Source organism: Gavia stellata, chromosome 17 (assembly GCF_030936135.1).
Source record: "Gavia stellata isolate bGavSte3 chromosome 17, bGavSte3.hap2, whole genome shotgun sequence".
Taxonomy (NCBI): Eukaryota; Metazoa; Chordata; class Aves; order Gaviiformes; family Gaviidae; genus Gavia; species Gavia stellata.
The window spans coordinates 13,261,701-13,281,301 of NC_082610.1; the positions used below are offsets into that span (position 1 = coordinate 13,261,701).

The window sequence follows — 19,601 nt, forward strand, 5'->3', positions numbered from 1 at the left end:
AGCGCTCTCTTTTCTGCCCGTGAGGCTACTGGGGGGCTTTGAGAGCCATCAGATGCCTGCGGCTAATCTCGCTTTCAGGACAGGCAGCGAGGAGGAACGGCGCTGATTTATTCCCTTAGACCGAGCCTGAGCTCACCCGCCGTTGTTTGTGCAACGTATTGCAATGTGCCCAACCCCTCCTTTACTCAGCAGCGCTGGCTGGAGTACCTGCCGGTCTCCAAACGTCACCAGGCTCCGGTTATAAAGCGCAGCCGATAGAGCATCTCCCTGGCTCCATCCCTCCAAGAGGCGCATCTTTGAGAAGCAAGCTGTAAGCAGGTGGAAAGATGTTTTATTCGGGTATCCTGACAGAGCCGAGTAGAAAAGAAGTGGAGATAAGGGAAGCAGCATCTCTCCGTCAGCAGAGGAGGATGAAGCAGGCAGTTCAGTTTATTCACAAGGATTCTGCAGATCTCCTTCCTCTGGATGGGCTGAAGAAGCTGGGGACTTCAAAAGATACTGTAAGGCTTTATTGTGTTTACTGAAAGGAGACTTAAGAAGCTGGTAGGGCAGTGTCTATTTTTTTTTCTCCGTGCCATGTTTCTGTTAGGAGAAGTTGGTTGCTTGTGGAAATTGATTAAAAAATGAGGCTTTTGTATGTAAAAGGAAGGGAGTAGAAATACGATGATAGTTATCATCACCGTTGCTTTTTGCTGGTAGGTGCTTTCAGATGCCTAGCGCTCAGATCTAAAAGCTTTAATTATTTTTACATTTACATGAAAATGGGATACTGTTTTCAGTCCAAAAATCCTCCCTGAATCAGAGTAAATCAAAATGGCTTCATATAATACATACATACATATACATGTTTGTCTGTGATGCATATATATGCACAACATATAAAAGATTCAGTAAAGTGCAGTCACTAGTACTTCAAAATATAAAACTATCAAGATTACACTTTGATAAAGGCTTATGCATATATGTTTGGGTTTTTTTAAAATGAAGATACATAATTCTAGGGTTTAAATATTTACATATGCAATGATCCATATGATCCTGTAGCTGACATACAATATTGTTCATTATGTCCAGGGGCTGGAGAGCATTTCTAAATACTAATGTGCACAAATGTTTGAGCTTTCTCTAATGGGAAATGATACTTAAATGTAATATCAAAAGTTCTGATGTAAGGAGCAAAATCTGGAAAATATATCCTACCAATGAAAGCTCCTTTACTTTTTTTTTTTCCAATTGTTGCAAAATTCTTGCACCTTGTATCTTTTAATTTTTAGTGGGATAGTTTTGTTCTGTCACAGCCTTCCTGCTCAGCTGGGTTAGGCTTGGATCTGCCTGGCTGAGATAAGTGGAATGAGTTGGCTGTTCTCTGCAGTGTGCATGGAGGTGATTTTATTGACATTCCAAATGTTTTGCAGTTTTAGGGAGTGAAGCTCCTGCCCAGGGAAAGGCTTGGAATGAGCTTTCCTGGTCACCATGGAACAGCAGCTCTCTGTCGGTGAGCTACAATGCCTTTCAGAGCATGACGGTGGTGTTATTACTATTATCTGCGGAGTCTAAATAACGTGTCATGGCTCAGCGACCCACAGTGTGCGGGACTGAGACCCTGATGACAGGGGTTTCTGCTCAGCCTGGACGAGAGAGGCAACAGGTAGCAGGAGGCAGGGGCACTGAGCATTGAAGTCCTTGTCCCCGCAGCAGCGAGGACCAGGTTTGGCCCCGTCGCCACGGGCAGAGCATGGGGCTCCTCGCCACAGCCCTGGTCACAGAAACGTCACCCAAGGTTTCCTCCCCGCTCTTGTGCCCGCTCCAGCTGAGCCGCGGCTGCAGCATCGCCCCTGCTGCACCCACAGCCCCTGCAAGGAGAGTCTGCATGGGGGGGCTCTCTTCAGGGATGTGCCAAAACCCTGGGGAGCTCCACAGCTCCTGAGCCCCTCCAAGGACAGGAAGGAGGTGTGGCATGGCAGAGGTGTGCTGCCCACCCCAGCTACGCTGGCTGCGGTGGGTCTCTGGCCAGGGGTGGTGTGAGAACTGAGCTGGCATGGGCCACCCCACTGCAAAACCACTTTGTCCCCACGCCACAGCGAGGGGTGATGGGGCAGTGGGCACATGTGGCCAGGGCTCGCCTGGGCCACAGCCTCCTGCCTCATGGGACCTACGGGGAGTCCCCAAAGCGACAGCACTGGCACATGCTCAGGCCCGTTCCCACAGCCCCAGAGCAGATCCCGTGAATTTCAGAGTTGTTGCGCTGGGTTGTGTTGCAGCGAAGCAATGCTGCCAGCACCGCCACGCTCACACCGCACGCGGCTGGGACGGCAGTGAGCATCGCTTCAAGAGGACCCACCGAGTCTCCCTGGTGCCATGGCTGCCTGGATGTCACAAGAGTTGTCCCCAGGAGGAGCGAGAGATCGTGCGTCTCTGAGACTGGAGAAGCACCAAGAGCCTCTGAAATTTGTCACCCCACCTTGGCATGGCCCCAAATCGAGAGGTCCAGGTCCAGAGAGGTTGAGCTGCACGGTCAGGAGGCCCAGGGCATCAGGGGTCTTTGCCCAGGGTGTTTGCACGCCTTTCTTGTGAATAACTGCACACCTTCTAACAAAGCAGCACATTTTCGTGTCTAAAGCTGCGCGACAGCTGTGGTGACATGGTTGGAAGGACTTTTGACGTGACTGGCGTTATTAGTGCAGGGTTTCCCGTGGGGGTTTTCCAGCGGCCTTGGCAGAAGAGAGGAGGAAACAGCTCCCCAGAGACGGGGACAGGTAGTGAGGACAGACCCTGCCTGTCAGGGTGAGAGCTGGCAGCAACCACTCTGATTCTGGGGAGAAATCCCCTTCCCCTTGGCCGCAGTGCAGGGGGTGCTGGGCAGAGCGAGGCAGCAGCACGTCACTGGGGGGGCGCGCTGGTGTCCCCCAGCTTGTGTGCCATCACTCAGCTCCTGAAGCATCTCTCCTGGTGACACCCCGTATAGGCAGGTTTGATAAATACTTGTTGTAATTATCTATGCCGAGCCTCTGATATTTTTCAGTGTATTATTCTGGGTTGGACTGAACTCTTCTAGCTCCTTGCTCCCTTTATGTATTCCACTTTGTTTGCCTAGTGTAAGACCAAACTATAGCACAGCATAGCATACATTGGATTTGGCAAACATAGGGATGGATATACAGAGCAGAAATGGTTTTGTTTTGATGCCTCACTATTAGCCTCCTCCCCAAAGCCCAGAAAATTGGCATGAGATGGTCATGATCTGGGATTTGGGCTTCCCGACACTGTAACCGTGCCCCCCGCCTGACTTGGGCAGGGTGTGCTGGCCGTCGGCAGCTCCTCCTCGTGTCTGACACTTCGCCCTCGCCCCGAGAGCCGCTGGACCAGTTTGGAGGGGCTTTGCCTGAAAGAAGTCCCGCATCACTTCACAAGCTGGGAAACAAAGTTATAAATAGTAACAAACAACAACAACAAAAAAAGCATTTCCCTCTCCCAAAATGCCCTCAGAGCCTCCCGTGGGTGCCCGGCTCCTCAGCGCAGCTCTGGGTGCCCCCATGGCCCCATCCCCTGCTCCTGTCGCTGGTGCAACATTGCAGTTAATTGCGGTGCATTCAGTTTTCCTCGCTTTCCCACTCTGCACTCCCCAGAGTTTGTTGTGTCTTGGTTAAAATGCAAAAAACTTTGATATGACATGCGCTGTCTTGGTCAGAGTCCTGCCCGCTGCCTGGGCACCCGGAGGGCGCGGGAGAGCAGGGGGCATCTCCTGTCCCACCTCATGCCCCTGCGAGAGGGGCGGACAGCACATGAGCACGGGCTGCTGGTAGAAGAGGTGAATTTGGAGGAAGGATGGGAAGAAAAGAGAGAAATCAGTTATTTCTTGGGACGAGCTCTGTTGGTGTGTTAAAACTCCTTTTTTCTACTGTCTAGGTACAGAAGAGAGAGCAAACCTCCTGAGATAGGTTTGGGGAGGAGAGGAGCTGGCATCTTCCCTGACTTTCATCTCCACCTCAGTGAAACTGTTGTTGACGGGTCTTGTTACCCCCAGACCTAGAAGTCAAAGTAGTGGAAAACTGCCAGAGAGATGGATACTGCAAGCTGCAGCAATGTGCTTGCTTATAAATTAGAGAAGAACGAAACAGGACAGAGTTATTCATGTTTTTGACAGACAGTGGGTTCAGCAATAGCTGGTGTCTCCACTCACTTCTTTTAGGTTTCTACTGTGACTTTTTTAGGGGATTATAGGTTTTTGCGAAGTCTCAGGGATGGAAAAGGAGATATCTTATGAAAAAAATCCTGGTTTATATTTATATTGTGCAAAATAATACTAGGAAATAACTTCTTTTTTTTGGACTTACACAATGGTACGTAACATTTTATTTTTTTATAAAATTTTCAACGGTTTTGTGTGATGCATAGAAAGACAGCACCAGATAATCTGGGTTACTTCAAATACCAGTCCTGGCTGTGTGGCCGGCCCGCGCTGGAGGGAGAACACGGCTGCTTTCCCCATTGCTGTCACAGGGAGGTTTTCCTCCTCTTCCTCCCTCCCAGACATGGTCTGCTTGCAGTTTTCCAGCAAAATGTGCGTCTGCAAATGTCCCCTGGCACATTATCTGTTTACCAAGTACGTATCCATCACTTGAGTCATCTCCGTGACTAACGTCCCTCACTCTGTTGCACATGAGAGTCAAGGGAAATACAAGTTAAAGCAAACTAATTAATAGCCTGAGACAGGATGGTGCTGCAGGGAACATTTTCAGCCCCCTCTTGCTAGATTATTTCTGTATTGGAGCACAACGTAAGCAGCATTTGTCCCCCCGAAGGCAGGATTCACTGTGGCTTTCAGAAGAGTAAGCGTCAACAAAAGACAGTCCCGTTTGTGGTGGTAACTCGTGTTCACTGAGTGCTGGATTTTTTCCTTTCAGTGATGGATCCCATATAGGATTCATAAAACTAGGGCCTGCGAAAACCCACATATGTAACTGGTTAACGATCCATAGGAGAACTTGTAGTAAAAAAATGTAGGTTTAAATCCAGGGTAGATGGCAGTTAAAACAGCAATGATGAACGTTCTGGTGACCTGCTCTTCTCCAGCCTGTTCTTTCAAAGGTATTTGGCAACGTGGTTGAGGCCAGGCAGATCAGAAGAGCACCCAGACTGTCCTGGATGATACCATTCAGAAATTTCTCCCGGTCCTAGCTGAGCGGGCTGGGTGCGAGGAGGTGACCACTGTGCGACAGGCTGTCTTCTGGCTGGCTGGGAACTTCACCCACCTCCTTCTCCAGTCCCCTGTCCCCTCATTTGCTTTTTTTGATGATGTGAAGAATTAGTCCTCCAGACGTGTGCCTGAGTCGCAGGCAAACGTGAAGGGTAAGAAGGACATGCCATCAACTGTCAGCAAACCCTGGCTTGCATTTTTGCTCAGATGAGGAGCCTTGGAGGTGATCACTGTGCTGACTGTGCACCTACAGCTTCTGCCTCATGTAAGGGAGCCCTCGCTGCCAAACTGATTTGCTCGTCCCTCGGCACAGGATCCATTACTAGAGGAGCCAGTCTGCCTGCTTTTAATCTAGTTAAGTGATACTGGTTTCTGCTGTCAGTCTCACTGGGAAGGCGGTGGTCACCAGAGCAGTGCTGGACCGTCGTCACTTTTTGTGTGTGAAGGAGACAGCACAATGTCGGATCCGATTTCTCCTCATCGCTGGGCGCGCGGCTATGTGATTGCCTTTACACAGGACATGCTCTCTAGCATGCTGCCAGACATAGCACCCGCAACCAAAAATGGTCATGAAATTTTATTTCCTTTCAAGTCGCAGGTTGTATGCAGAAGTAAGAACACTGAAAAGCGGGGGAAAAAGATTACGTGTCCCAGTGACCACTGGTGTTGGCAGCATCTACCCGATCTCATCAGTCAGGTCCAGTTTAACCGCCTGTGTTAGCCTACAGCAGGGTCTGAAGCACGAACGTGGTTGCAGTTATTTTAGGATGATGCCAAGTTGCATTAGCCTTTTGTAAGTGCTGTTACTTAACCTGCCACATGGATTATTTTAAAGATGAGGCGCTGCGCATGATGGTGCGCACTGGCCAACTTGGGGAACCGCGGCCCGAGGTTTTCAAAGTTATCCTGATCCCATTGGAATTCCCTCGGGATGAGGGGGTTTGCTGGTTTAGATGTCTCTGCAGACACACAGGCATATTTCACGTGATTGCAAAAATTCGGGAATAGGCCAGTAAGAAGGTCTCACTGTGGACAAATTAAAATCAGAAGGAAAGGGCAGTAACAGGGGGGGAAATCAGCTGGGCAGAGAAATGAGCAGATAATCAAGCAGAGTCATTTCACCTCCAGCCGAGTATGTGCATCCATCCGTGACGAACATTAAACATAAAAAGGCTTTTGGGAAAGCAGTTAGAGGAGATTTTGAGAGGCAACATGCTTCTCGCAGAGCAAATGGAAATGACAGAGGAAGTGAGATGCCGCCATACAAAGCGTTGGGGGTTCCTGGGAGAATACCTACCTGCCGCAGATGGTCTTGCCTCTTCCCCTCCTCTCCTTTCCCTCCCGCAGCATGACACCCAGGATTGGTCCCGTTTACTCATCCTTAGCAGTTAAATACAAATGCAGAGAGAAGAGATGCAGGGCAATTTTAGACCAAATTCTGATCTAAAAGGCCAGAGCAGGTCTGACAATAGACACCATCTGTAGCTCTCTTCTTGCAGTCTTGCCTTGTTCACTCGCACCTGTAAGAGCCAACGTGCAGACACCCAAATCAGCCTCTTAAATTCTGGGTGGATTCACGCAAAGAGCATGGCCACAGGTGGAGGGTGGACACAGGTATTTCCTATGCCAGCAATGCCAGTGCTCAGTGAAAGCATCTGTGTTCATTCGGTAACTCCATACACGTTTTCATACTTAGGTGGTGCATTGTAATTCGAAAGGTAATTTGTTACCTCTTAACTTTTCACATCACTGCAGAATTCCCGATATCCTTATCAACAGATGAAGGGAATAACAGGTGAAACACTAGCTTGGAAAAGCCTGGCTTGTTTTGATTCCTATATGAAATCAAATCTTGAACTTAAGTCTGGAAAAAGAAAGGCATCCCTCCAAATTCTGGTTAATATTTTGAAAGGATTATTCCCTTGCCAATACAAAGTAGTTCTCTTTAGCCAAAGCCAGGTAACCAGAGCTGGCAGGAGAGCAAATAGATGTAGGCTAGGAAGAGTATATGTAGTCTGGGAGTCAGGGAGAGTGAGACTTTAGGGCATCCCTCCTGCGAGAGCAGCCCTGGCCTGTGGGCCCCACAAGCAGGCTGGCGACGCAGGTCACTTCATGGCTTTCCTCTGACTTCACCCTGCTCTTCTGTGTGTGTTTTTTCTTAAAGCAACCACATAATATCCTGCAGAAGCGCCTGATGGAGACAAATTTATCAAAATTACGAAGCAGCCGAGGCAGCTGGACTCCGAAGAGTGATATCTCAGCGCAGACCAACAAACTGAATCAAACCAAACTGGGCAGCTCAGGGAAAACAGAGGATGAGGAGCTCATAGTGGTGAGCTGCCAGGTAATAGTCCCTCCCCAGCCTTCTGGGGACTTTTTCCCCCAAATTTTATTTCTGACAGCCTCAAGCTGTGCCCTTGTTCTCCACGTTTCCCGATCAGGGCTGCACTCCACTGGGGCTGTCACAGCTGTGGGGATGCTCTCCCTCTGCAACTCAGGGCTGCTGTGGCACGGACGCCCACCTGGGTGTCACAGAGAAAACTCGTCCGACGGATGACCTCCCTTGGACATCAGGGTGGAGGGAGAAGCCAGGCTGGGGCAGCGTGCTGAAACGCTGAGGAGTAATTATCCATGGCGAATCCCTGTGCTCACAGCCTATTTGTTTTCCTCAAGTGCCATCCCTCTTTTCTTTCCCCACGAGTAATTTCAAATTTCTCCTCCTTACCTCCATGCGCGTCTGTATTTCCCGCTCTCCGCAATATCCCCTCCTGCCTGGGGCTGCCCCTTCTGCTCTCTGCAGGGGCAAATGCTGCTGGGAAGGGCTCAGGACCCAACACCGTGTTGTTTAGTAGCACCATCTTATTGAAAAAGAAGCTCAAGAGCCAACTCTTGGGTGCTGGGGGTGGACGAGGTGATACCCTGTGAGCACTGAGCGTGCAGTGGAGCGGGGATGGGCTGGCGCAAGGAGACGTTGGAATTTTGGTGGGGACTGGTGTGTGTGAAGCAGAGACCGTGGACACCCTGCACTCATCCCGCATCCCACGCATTGTCTCCCATCTCTGCTTGCTCTTGCAGTGTGCGGGGAAGGAGCTGAAGGCTGTGGTGGACACCGGCTCGCAGCACAACCTGATGTCGTCTGCATGCCTGGACAGGCTAGGGTAAATATCCAGCTGGATTTCTGTTTTGTGGCAACTCGTGGCACCTGGCAGCACAGGCAGTGCTCCCGGGGCTGGGTCTTCGCTCATGCCAGCGATGGCCATTCTGGAAGGGAGTGCTTTGGGCTGTGCCCGGCAAGCCCCTGAGACTCCTGTTACAACCAAATCCCGGCTTATTCTTAAATGTCCGTGTAGGGAGCTGAAATAGAAAGCCACTTGTACCAACCTATTTACCTCTGAGTAAATCCCTTCAGAGGGTTGGATGCATTCGTATTTCTTTCAGTGCCTGCCTGTTTGCTATTCAGTGCCTTGTGAAATAGCTGAACCCCCCTCCGGCCTTCTGTGTCCCCGGGGCAGGCGTGGGGCTGGGTCAGCCCAGCCCAGCCCCACAGGTCCCCGCTGCGAGGCAGGGACCTGGCTGCTGGGCGTGCTCCCGCTGGCGGCTGCAGCGCTGCTGGCCCCAGCGCCGGGTGTAAAGGAGCTGTGCGGTTGTGTATGTGCATGTGCTTGAAATTTGGTGTCTGACCCTACTCCCAGTAACAAATTTCTCACAGTTGAAGGGAAAGGAAATGTATTTACATAGTGTTAGAGACCTGACTGCCAGCCATTTGCAGCAAAACTCCCGCTGATCTCCGAGGAGCAGGCTCAGGCATCAGCTTACAAGGTATCAAGGAGATTTTGGCACTTTATTCCCATGGAGTCATTGCTTTTTATCACCGACTTGCAGTGATTACACAAAAACCAATTGCAGTTGCTCCCTGAGCACTACTGCATGGCCCTGAATGAATGGTGCCTGTTTTCTGTCCAGGCAGTAATTACTTCTTTGCACAATGGTGTTTAGTGGCTGGAAGGAGGCTGTGCTTACTACAAACTTGTCACAAACTGTAGAGCTGCTCAGCCTAGCTTACGGATGATAGCAGTGCATTTGGAGGGCTCTCATCTTGCAAGGTGCTGTATTGGCTGCTCAACACGTCTGAGTTGCACAGTCCGTCTGCTCTCTGTGTTGCTCATGCATCTCCTGTGTAGTTTTTGCAGCACCACTCTCCTTCAGCAGTCCTGCCCTTCAAAGAGCGCTTAAGAAATAGGTTAGAGCCAGTTTCTGCTTCAGGTTATGGGGATTCCTTCCCGGTTTGAGCGAGACCACTTTTGTAGCCATCAGCCGGACAGCTGCGGTTAAAAGGCCCATCTCCCTCCCCAGTGTCACTCATCAGCAGTGAGCCAGCTTTGGTTCCTGCTCGGTGGGACCCACGGACACGGGGGTGTGCAGGAGCCACGCTGCACGTGCAGGCAGACGGAGCGGCCAGAGCGACACCCCGTCCCGCGTGCGCTGCCAGCCGAGGCGTGCAGCAGGCAGGGCTCCCTTGCAGGAAGCTTCCTGCACCTCCTTTGCTGTTTGTGTTTGCGGGGACAGAAGCTAAAGCCAGATTAACAAAGCAGGTTAAAACCAGGGCTTTGATGCCTGGCTCGCTCTGCCATCGCTGTGGTAGGTCCCGTGCGACAACAGGCACCGCTCCAGGACATTTTACTTCAAAGCAGTCCAGCACGTGTGGCAACGATAAAACACGAGTTTTCTTTAAATCCAGCCCTGGAAAGCAGCAGGGAAGAGGCGTGCTAGGCGATTTTGCTCTTGTTCCTGCCAGGGCAGGAGGGGCCCCACAGTGTGCTTTGTGGGTGCTGCTGCCTGCAGTTGAGGCTCAGTGGCTCTGGGGACGGGCCCTGCTGCTGGGGTCTCTGGGGGCTCAGCGCCTAAAAGCAGCGTGTGTGTGCCTGAGGCACAGACTCAATTCCTCCCTTCCTTTTTAAAAATCTTTTTGCATCTTGTCATGGTGCCGGTCGAGCTCTTCCCCTCGTCTCTGAGGAAAGCGGTGGGGTTAGCTCGCGGGTTGCTGCAGCGTAAGAAATCCCCTGCGGAGGTGTAGGTGCAGCTGTTACGTGACCAGCTCTGGTCTCTGAACACTGCTGGGGACTTTCCACTTTCAAAGCCAACTCCAAGATGTGTCACTGCGTCGTGGATCAGGGGTTCTCCTCACCTCGGTGCAGTTCCCTGGCTGGCTTTCATCCATGCACTGCCCACGTGCTCTCCGTCGGTCCTTGGGTCAGTCTCAGCTGTGATGAAGCGCTTCCTTGATGGTGGCTTTACTCTGTCCCCCTCCTCTGCAGCCGCTCTGCAGCCCTGGTCACACCTGGGAAAACCGTCTGGGTCAGCGGGTGCCGGAGCGAGGAGCCATCTCCAGCTGTATCTCGGCTCTGTTCGGGTCCTGGCTCCAGTGCCGTGGCCTGTGCCCTGTGGCGGGGACAAATAGGGGCTAACAAAGACCACAGCCAAAGACCACATGTCTTCCCTTCAGTGGATAGAGAAGCCATTGGAGTTGACTGCACCCAAAAAAGCTACTTCAACCTGTCTCGGGCCAGAGTAAAGCCAGCTCAGGGCCAAGGAGCTCATAAACTTCTTGGTATGTTCCCACTGCTTTTTAAGGTCAGTCCCTAAGGGAGGCGGCAGAGGGGATCCCGCTCCTTCTCTCTGCTACCTCTCCTGGTCCTTGTACCTGTGCTAAATGGTGTGGGCAATCCCCACCTCAGTCCCGGGGCCTCTGCCTCTGAGGGGGGCTGGGCTGCCCCGGGATGGATGGACAGACGCACACAGACGCACTGCTGCAATGCAGCTCAGCGGAAAAGTACCTCAAATAGCCGAAAAGTGATACAGCTTTTATCCAAGGGAGAGATCACCGCCTCAAACTGCCTTTCCATTAGATTCTTGCTCCGTTTAAGAGAGAAACTGAAGCTAAATAATTAATTAGTGTTGTTAGACTAGTTCATGGGGCGTAGATAGAAGAAATGACTGTACCTGAGATATCCCTGACACCTTTTTTTCCTTTTCTTGGGCTGACTGTGATTGATCCATTCCCATTTCCTCCGAATAAACTCAGCAGCAGCACCTGCTAACAAGTGTGGACCAGGCGTGCTGCCCCGGCTGTGAGGCATGGGGACACGGTGTCGAGGGCTCCGCTGGTGGGAGCTGGAGTGGAGTACGTCTGCCTTACACCCACACTGCATTAGAAGCAATTTTAGATCAGCAGCTTCCCCAAGTCTTGAGGAAATGTAGGAAAAAAGATTCCTCAGGTAAAAAGCAAAATCCAGTAAGAAGCTCTGCTTGGGGCAAGGGCTGACGCAGCCCCAGGGCTGAGTTGTGGGTTCTGCTGTGGTCTGATGTGGGTGTAGGCTGCTGGCTGTATGCAGAGCGTCACAGAAAACCTGCCGAGAAAGCAGCTTTCCAATAACGGTGTGGTAGTACGAGCAAGCTAAGAGCACTTCAGGTGTAAGTACCCTCCAAATGCCGTTTGCTTCTTGCCAGAGCAGGCGAACCGTGGCCGTTTCATGTCAGCAGTGTTTTCAACGCACAGGTTAAAGGAGCATCTCAAAGCACTCCCTGGCGAAGACGAGATGGTTTCATTGCCGTACAAGGTGAGGGCAATCGGGCAGATCGACTGCCTTGCCCTCACGGTGGGAGCAGTCCCCGTGGAGTGCGCTGCCCTTGTCGTGGGTGAGTGTATGTGTGCTCCTCTGATCCTCCAGGTACGGCTGGGGCTCTACTCCCTCTTACCCCAGGGCGAAAAATAAAGCTTCAGAAACACGTTAAAATTAAAATAGACATACTGCTTTTCTGCAGCAAAAGTCCCTGGTTTGGCCCCTCAGGGAAGGAGGGAGGGAGGGAGGGGGGATGCTTTCAGCAGGGCTGTGCTGGCAGCACCAGGCTCACGCTCTGCCCTGCCGATGGAGCGACCACCGTGTCTCCCTGCAGGCGCATCTGCCTGCCCTCGTTTGATCGTGGTCCCCTCCGGAGTAACTCAGTCCCTTTATAAACAGGGGTTTATTTAGCAGAGGAGCCATGAAGGAAGGATGGAGTCACTGACAAAAAGCATGGGAGAACATTTTGAATGTATAAATCTGAATGTTCCTATTTTTCAGAAGACAATGAGAAACCCTTCTCCTTTGGGCTGCAGACACTGAAATCTCTGAAGGTAGGGGTTTTCCAGCAGGGCTTTTACCCACGCTGGGGGAGCTGGGACCACTGTGCGGTTTTCTCTCTTACCTAAAGGCGTTTATTCTCTGCAGTGTGTCATAAACATGGAGAAGCACCATCTTGTTCTGGGGAAGACGGACAGGGAAGAAATCCCGTTTGTGGGCAGTGGCAGCGCTGCGGCAGGAGAGCCGTAAGTTGGTTGGGGAGGTGAGCTGCGCGTGCACCGCTGAGCCTGATGCAGTGTCCCTGGCACAGCCACGCAGGAACCCCCAGACCCTTGCTGCGGCAGGCGAGGGAGAGCTCACTGGCACTGGCAGAAATAGTTTTCATCAGCTCATTGTGTTTTGAAACGGAGTCCCTGGCTTTTTCAGCAGCCTTTTTCAGCTTTTGCTGCTTTTTTCCCAGTAAGCATTGTACAGCAAAGGGGGTGTCTGAAAAGACATGCACAGGGAAACACCTTAGGAAATGTACTTTTTGGAGGTCACTAGGAAGACTTCTTGAGTGCTGCTTTGAGAGTGTTCCCAAACAAACCTTTTTCTGGAAAATATTTACGAAGCAAGGCAAATAAACCCACATGAATGTTTTGCAAAGTCTAGGAGAGAGAGGTCCTGCCTGGAGATAATGGTGTTGCCACTTCTCCCCGTGTTGCCCCGGCTGCCCTCCTGCCAGCTGCTCCTGATGTCCCGGACTTTTTCAGCCTTATCTCCCTATAGAAAGAGAAATCTGTGCTCTCTGCTCTGGTACCTCCCAAACGTGTGTAGCCTGTGCTGGCTGGCTCTGCAGTCCGGCAGGCAGCAGGCAGGGCAATCCCCCTCCTTCCAGGCGCTGCGCGGGGCTCCTCCTTGCTGAGCACTGTGAAAAAGAGACGTATCGCTGGCTCCTGCCTCTGACTTACAAAACCGGCAGGTGCCGGGTGCCTGAGAGGGGGATTCGCACTTATGTGCCTCTCCAGCTTCGCAGGCAGCGCTTGTGGTTGCTCGTCGATGAGTGCTGTGGACACAGCCATCTAAAAAACATTTGCTCACTGCATAAGAAAGCATCTTTGGCGAATGATGTAGGGCAGCACCATCTTTAGTTGCCTGTCATGACCAGCCACAGTCATTTTGGACATCCTGCAGTCCCCACGCAGCTCAAGCCTGCTGTGCTGGGCACCACAGAGCTGGAGGAGCTTGGGCAGGAGCGGGGAAGGAGCAGACCTTCCTCAGCTAATTGTATTTATGCTCCCGGGGAGTACACGAGGGATGTACGCACTAGTGCAGGGAGCGAGGACGAGAGCGCATGTGCATCCACCGCGTGCCCAGGACAGCCGCCGGCCACGGGTGCTGCCAGCACGCGAGCCCGGGGAGCACCTGGTACAGCACCACGGGGAGACCGTGCTGCAGCGCAAAACCACAGGGTGTTTTCCCTCTCTCCTTTGAAATAGGGGTGCGAGAGGCATAGTGTAGCTCTGTTGCCACTGCAGTGATGAATCATTTCTTGGTACTGCACTCAAGGCCAAATTTTGCTGCTTTTTTTTTTTTTTCCCCATGAAAGACGCCTATTTTATTGAATGTTTTTTCCTTCCTGTTTCAGCAGTTCGGAGGCATAAAGAGAAATTGAAACACCGTCCCCACACAAGAGCTTGACATCAAAGAAATTCTGTGCAGCTGTTCCAGATGAAACAGCAGCGCGCTGCTTTGAAAACATTTATACTAGGCTACAGCTTGAGTAGAACTAAATGAAATCCTGTTCAGTAGCCAGTAATTTAGAGATATTGTCATGTTTATCTATGGGTTTTGAGAAACAAATGTGTGCTTATTTTCTGAACTTTTCTATATCGTGTCCTCTTTATTACAAACAGTTGGGAAAACCTTATGAATTTCTTCTGATGGGGAAAATACTTTTTATAGTGGCCTCATATGAGTAATTGTATTTAGCTGTGATTAGAGGCTATCAGGATGAAATTTTTATTAATGATTTTTCCAGGGGCTAAGCATTTATATTCACTTAATTGATATTGCCACATTCAAATGGCCATTACCAGGAAGTTACTCAGAGTAAAATAACAATGCTAATACCACCTAGGAATTACAGCTCATCCTGCTAGCATGGTATTGTTGCCATGTACTTAGGATGCAACTGCTGGCTTGATGGGAAAGAGCAATTACAGAATTATTCATAGGTTACAGGCTTCTCTGCAGTGGCGTGACAGAACCACAGATACAGGGTTTGGGAGGCCTCCCGGGGTGATCTCCCGCAGCCCCCAGCTCTCCGTGGGGTTGGCACCAGCACAGGGGCAGCCCATGTTTGCGCTGCTTTGCTGGGGCTCAAAACCCCCCCGAGGAGAGATCCTCCACACAGGTCTCGGCTGCCTTCCTAGTGGGAGTAGTCAGGAAAATCCATCATCGTATTGAACCAAAAAGCAACAAACAAGCACAAAACCATGTCGTCCAGAAAGCAGCAGATACAGAGCCTCATTGGTATATCAGGAACCAAATGGCCCCAAGGCGCCCTCGGTTCTCCCCCGTCACCAGGACTGGTGCCTCCGCCTGCCCGCCCAGCACCCCGCCTGAAGCACCAGCGGCACCTGGGCGGGCGCGGGTTGTCGACTCCAGTGGGACTTCGGGTTTGCTGCCAGAAATGCTGTATTTTTTATATCTATTTACAAATTGCCAGGGATCTTAAGTACGACACTAACCTTGATCACCCTCAGGGCAGGTGGGAGTTTTTGGCAGGACAAACATTTCATTCGGTGTTACTGTCCTGGAGCAGCAGGGTTGCTACTTCATGTGCTGCTCGCTTGCAGACCAGAGCAAATGTAAGGTATTGCTTGGGGGAGCCTGGCCTCGTACAAAAGCAGCTTTCCAGGTTTTTAAAAGCGAATGGAAATTAATTGCTGTCATCTGCTGAAGAGGCATCTTTAAAATTCAGAATAATATCCTTGTGATCTTGTGCGTCTGCCGATGGCCAGTCCTGCTGCAGCTGGATCCGCAAGGGCCAGCAGTGTGCTGCTCCGGAGCGCTGCTTCGGCAGCTCTTGGCAAAAGCCCTTTGGCCCCCGGCAGGCGCAGGCTGCAGCGTGGCTCAGCTGGGTTGCGGGGTCTCCTACGGGATCCAAGCAGCTGCTCACCTGCTTAAGCCTCCCCGCAGACATTAATGCACCGCTCGCCCAGGCATCCCATGATGCGTAGCATCAGTCGCAAGCACCGACATCGTCGCTGGCATTTCCGCTTGGGAAATGTCTCGACAGTCCTGGGTGAGGACCAGTAACTCTTGTCATCTTGTGGCCATCGGCTCAGGTCTGGAGCCTGTCCTGTGAGCCAGGCTCCTGCCAGCTTTAGCCACTCTGTGCCCAGTAACGCCATCTCATGCCGGCCATGGCATCTAAGCTGGAGCTTTATCTCCTGCAGTGGGTTCGAACATCTTTTCAATATTGGGTATGATGAGCAAATCTGAACTATCCGTATTTTGAACTATTTTCTATTTTGGTGATAAGTTTCAGTGCTTTCTCTACATACGGCATTTTATATAACACAGATATATATATATCTGGGCCCAGGGCAGTCCCACCAATGTGTTGTAGAAATATTTCACTAAATATGAAATATATTTGATTATTTTATATGCTATGAGTTTGGTATTTTGGTACTTCTTTCTTTCTGTGCTTATTACTGTGCTAAATGTCAAATTAAATCTAAATAAAGTTACATTGTTATTGCTGTTCATTTGCTTGTACCCTGGATATGCTGGTTATTTGTTTTCGGTGCACTTCTCTGTTGGGAGCAGGAGTTCATTTCACTCTTCACCCTGGTGGGGCTCCACAGGGCTTTTGTGCTTCTGTTGGGAATTGCGATCGGACCGTAGCAAGAGCGGCGGTGGAGACACGCTAACTGGGCAGGCTAAATGGCACGCGGCACTTGTGGTGAGACGTGAGCATTTGAAATCCCAGCCTTTTGCTGCCACGCATCTCCCTCCCAAAGGAGGTGGGAGATCCTGCTTGTGCTGCTTCGAGTTTTACCCTTGGGAAGCTGAGTTTGTTTCTGCTGCGTTGGGCTAGCTCGCTGGGGCAATGCCAGCCAGCGCAGGGGAATACGAAGGCGACTTTGTAAACTGTATGAAGGTAGGAAAAGAAAGTGGTCAGAGCAAAAGACAGGTAAGGCATGCGTGCATAGCTATGTGACCACAAACAGAAGAGCAGAAGCCTAAGATCAGGGTCTTCCCTAAAGCTTTCAATGTGGATTTAGGGGCTTGCTGTCTCTGCCCGGGTGGGCTTCAGGCTGCTTCAGCAGTAGTTGATCTCTCTCTTACTGATGAGAAATTATCCTTTTACGCACTGAAAGTCCCACAGCAGAAACCTTTGGTGGAGCAGCAATACTCCAAGCCCAGTAAAAGTGGCTCTCCTCAGTGCTGGGCTGCCTTTCTCCGAGTGTGGAAAGAAACCAGGCTCCAGCAGTGAAGTGGAGAAAAAATGAGAAGGATAAATGTACAGGCAAAAATAACTTCTCGTGCTTCCTGGAGCTGCTACGGGTTTCTAGACTTACTCAGACTATTGCTGACGCTAGAGAGCAGAGTCCTAGCACACACAAATGAAAAATCAATGAGCAAAATTTCGTCCCTCTGCGCAGAGCGGGGCTAGACCTGGTGCTGGTGGCCTTTCAGGGGTGGTTCCTGTGAGCAAGATGCTCTGTAAGACAGCACAGCTGCTATAGGAGACAGGTGCTCGCCTCAGTCCAGAGGGACTATAGGCTACGGGAAGTAACATCACATCTCTGTATCCACACAAGCACTTGCATGGCCACAGAGGCAGAGAAGAGGGCAATGCCTGACACAGTCTGGGACTTGGGAAGCACTCAGGAGATAAAAAGGCAGCTGTGAGCAGATATTATGAGAAGCCCCTGGGGTGGTGGAGGGTTTTGTTGAATGATTTATGCCCCAGCTGGTGAATGCTGTCATGCTGCAAACAAACATCTCGCAGGTGAGGACAAGCACAACCCCCCCAAGCAGCCGGAGGGAAAGTGAGCCAGCTGCGCCTTGGCCAAAGGGCTCCCCAGCACTATCGCTCGTGCTCATGTAGTCAGCAAAGCGCGATGGGACAAAGCACCTTTGCCCCCTCCAATGTCTTGTCTTCGTTTTGGTCATGCCTAAAGCAGAGATGAAGCACGCAAAGAGGAAGACATTAACAGGAGCCTTAGCGGGTCCATCGCAGCGCTTCAAAAGCTGGTGGAACGTGCAGGATCTTGATGCTTGGTCTCCTGCGATTAAGATGGCCCATGTGATTAAGTCATCAACACTCACTGAAAACTTTAGAGACCTGGACAGCTGGTGGGGAGTGGCTGTCAGGCTCCCGATTCATGCCTATGTTTCACTGTAAGTGATGCATCTGTGGCCACGTGGGCAGGCAGTAGCAGAGGAGGAGCACGCCAGGGCTACAGAGTGGGGCTCTCCCCATGACCCCACCACCTTCTTCTCCACATCGGTCCAAGCTCCTACAGAGCCGACCGTCCAGTTTAACTCTTTCTGGGCTGGCCACTCTGCAGCGGCACTTGCTGCTGATGGGAGCGGGAAGTCAGAGGACGTTGTCAGGAGTCGCCCTACAGCAACGTTGTTCACATGCATTTTGTATCCTGCTGAGATCCACCAACGTTTTTTCATCGCCTCTGCCAGCAGAGCAGCTGATTAGATGAGACCCACTGGGGCATCTCTCCACAGCTACCTCCAGGGTAATCTGTTATCTAATAGTTCTCAAGGGAGGTCCTTTTTATGGGCTTTTCAATTACTGTTTTGCTGATGATAATGTGATGCTCAACATGTTGTGAAAACAAATCTGATTCGTATGTCTCAGAAGCAAATAACTAGGTGACTTATTTCGATATAAACATATGTTTTAGGGCTGCACATTGCTTGGTTTATTTTATGGGGCAAACATCAGTTGAGGTCTGTTATTGCTTTATCACCTGCTCGCTTAACAGATGGAGGTGAGGTATCGGGTTTCCAGCAATTGAAATTTTGCTCCTTTTCGTAAGCTGAGTTTTCTCTTTTTTCCCTTTTTCATGGGCTGCGCACTGCTGGGACTAGCTCAGCCATGTGCTGGTCTCCTCCTCCTCCTCCTCTGTTAACAACCCCATTGCTGACGAAAGGCTACAGACTCTGGAGATGACACTGTAGGTATTGGTGACATTTCACTAGAGACGCATTGCTGAAAAGGCAATTGATTTAATGATCTTGTTACTAGAGTGGCACTGCCACCACTTCCCCAGGATGAGACTTCATCACTCTCAAAGTGGGTGTGAAGACAGTCAACAGCCTAAAAATACCAGGAGTTCAGGAATAACAGGAAGCCATGGCAGCGGGAGAACTAGCTGGGGGGACGCTGCAGGGGCTTTCTCTCTTTCTTTTTTTGAATGCGGCAGGATCAATGCCTGGGGCTCATGAGAGAGCGATTGACACAGTGGCTGCCCCCGCCGTGAGACGTGGTTGGACTCTCCAGAAGAGCATCTCGGCTGGCACAAGGGGAAGAGATGCAAAGCTACGTGCTCATTAAATGTAAAACCGCCCAGTATCCTGGAAACAGGCGGTGTAGCTGCAGAAGGTGGGGAGCTCTTAATGCTGCTTCAGCCCTGCCTGTCTCGCCTCTGCTCTCCACGTGTCCCCCCTGGGCAGTGGCAGGGCCAGCACTGATTTACTGCTCACCTCCTTTCACCTCTCTTTCTCAAAGACCAGGAAAAACAACCTCCTCCCTGCAGTGGATGTGCAGACACTGCTACTGCAGGTGAGGAAACTGCTACCACCCCGAGGTGCCTTTTGGAGTTTGCTGCCTGAGGTGCTGGCACAGCCTGCACCGTCCCCATGCCCCGTGCCACGGTGTCCGGCAGCGCCGCACTGCTGTTTGTGCCCAGCTCGGCCAGGCTGGCCCGTGCTGCAGCCACAGGAACCGTGCTGGGGCACAGCGGGCTGCAGCTGCAGTGTCCCCATGCTCTCGCTGGGCAGCAGCCCCATGGGTGACATGGGGGGTGTGGAAACCCGGTGCCCTAGCTTGGTGGTGGAAGAAAGGCAGCAGTTGCTCCTCCCAAGGGATGAAGCACTAAGAGAGGGCTGCCAGCAAGACTGGGGTGAGAGACCTGGGCCCAGCCAGCTAAAAACTCTCTCTGCTGTAAGGAAACGGTAGGCAGGGCTAAGTACCGCTGTTTCCTGCAACCCCGTGGTGCACAGCTGGCCACTGCGTTCTCCAGGCGTTGCCAGCTGGGGAGCAT

General features: G+C 51.3%; 1 protein-coding gene across 1 annotated transcript; it reads left to right on the plus strand.

Moving 5' to 3' along the window:
• Positions 1–326: 326 nt before the first annotated feature.
• Positions 327–13,961, plus strand: NRIP3 (nuclear receptor interacting protein 3). The gene is made up of 7 exons (XM_059826111.1): positions 327–500; positions 7,362–7,541; positions 8,273–8,355; positions 11,754–11,893; positions 12,319–12,371; positions 12,466–12,563; positions 13,946–13,961. The coding sequence occupies exons 1-7, from the start codon at positions 327–329 to the stop codon at positions 13,959–13,961; spliced, it is 744 nt and encodes a 247-aa protein (XP_059682094.1).
• The last annotated feature ends 5,640 nt before the right edge of the window (positions 13,962–19,601 follow it).

Excerpts from the sequence above, each read along its gene's own strand:
- NRIP3 (XM_059826111.1), top strand. The coding sequence starts at position 327 with ATGTTTTATTCGGGTATCCTGACAGAGCCGAGTAGAAAAGAAGTGGAG. Across the intron at positions 8,356-11,753 it reads GCATGCCTGGACAGGCTAGG|GTTAAAGGAGCATCTCAAAG; the intron begins GTAAATATCCAG and ends TTCAACGCACAG. Across the intron at positions 12,372-12,465 it reads AGACACTGAAATCTCTGAAG|TGTGTCATAAACATGGAGAA; the intron begins GTAGGGGTTTTC and ends TATTCTCTGCAG.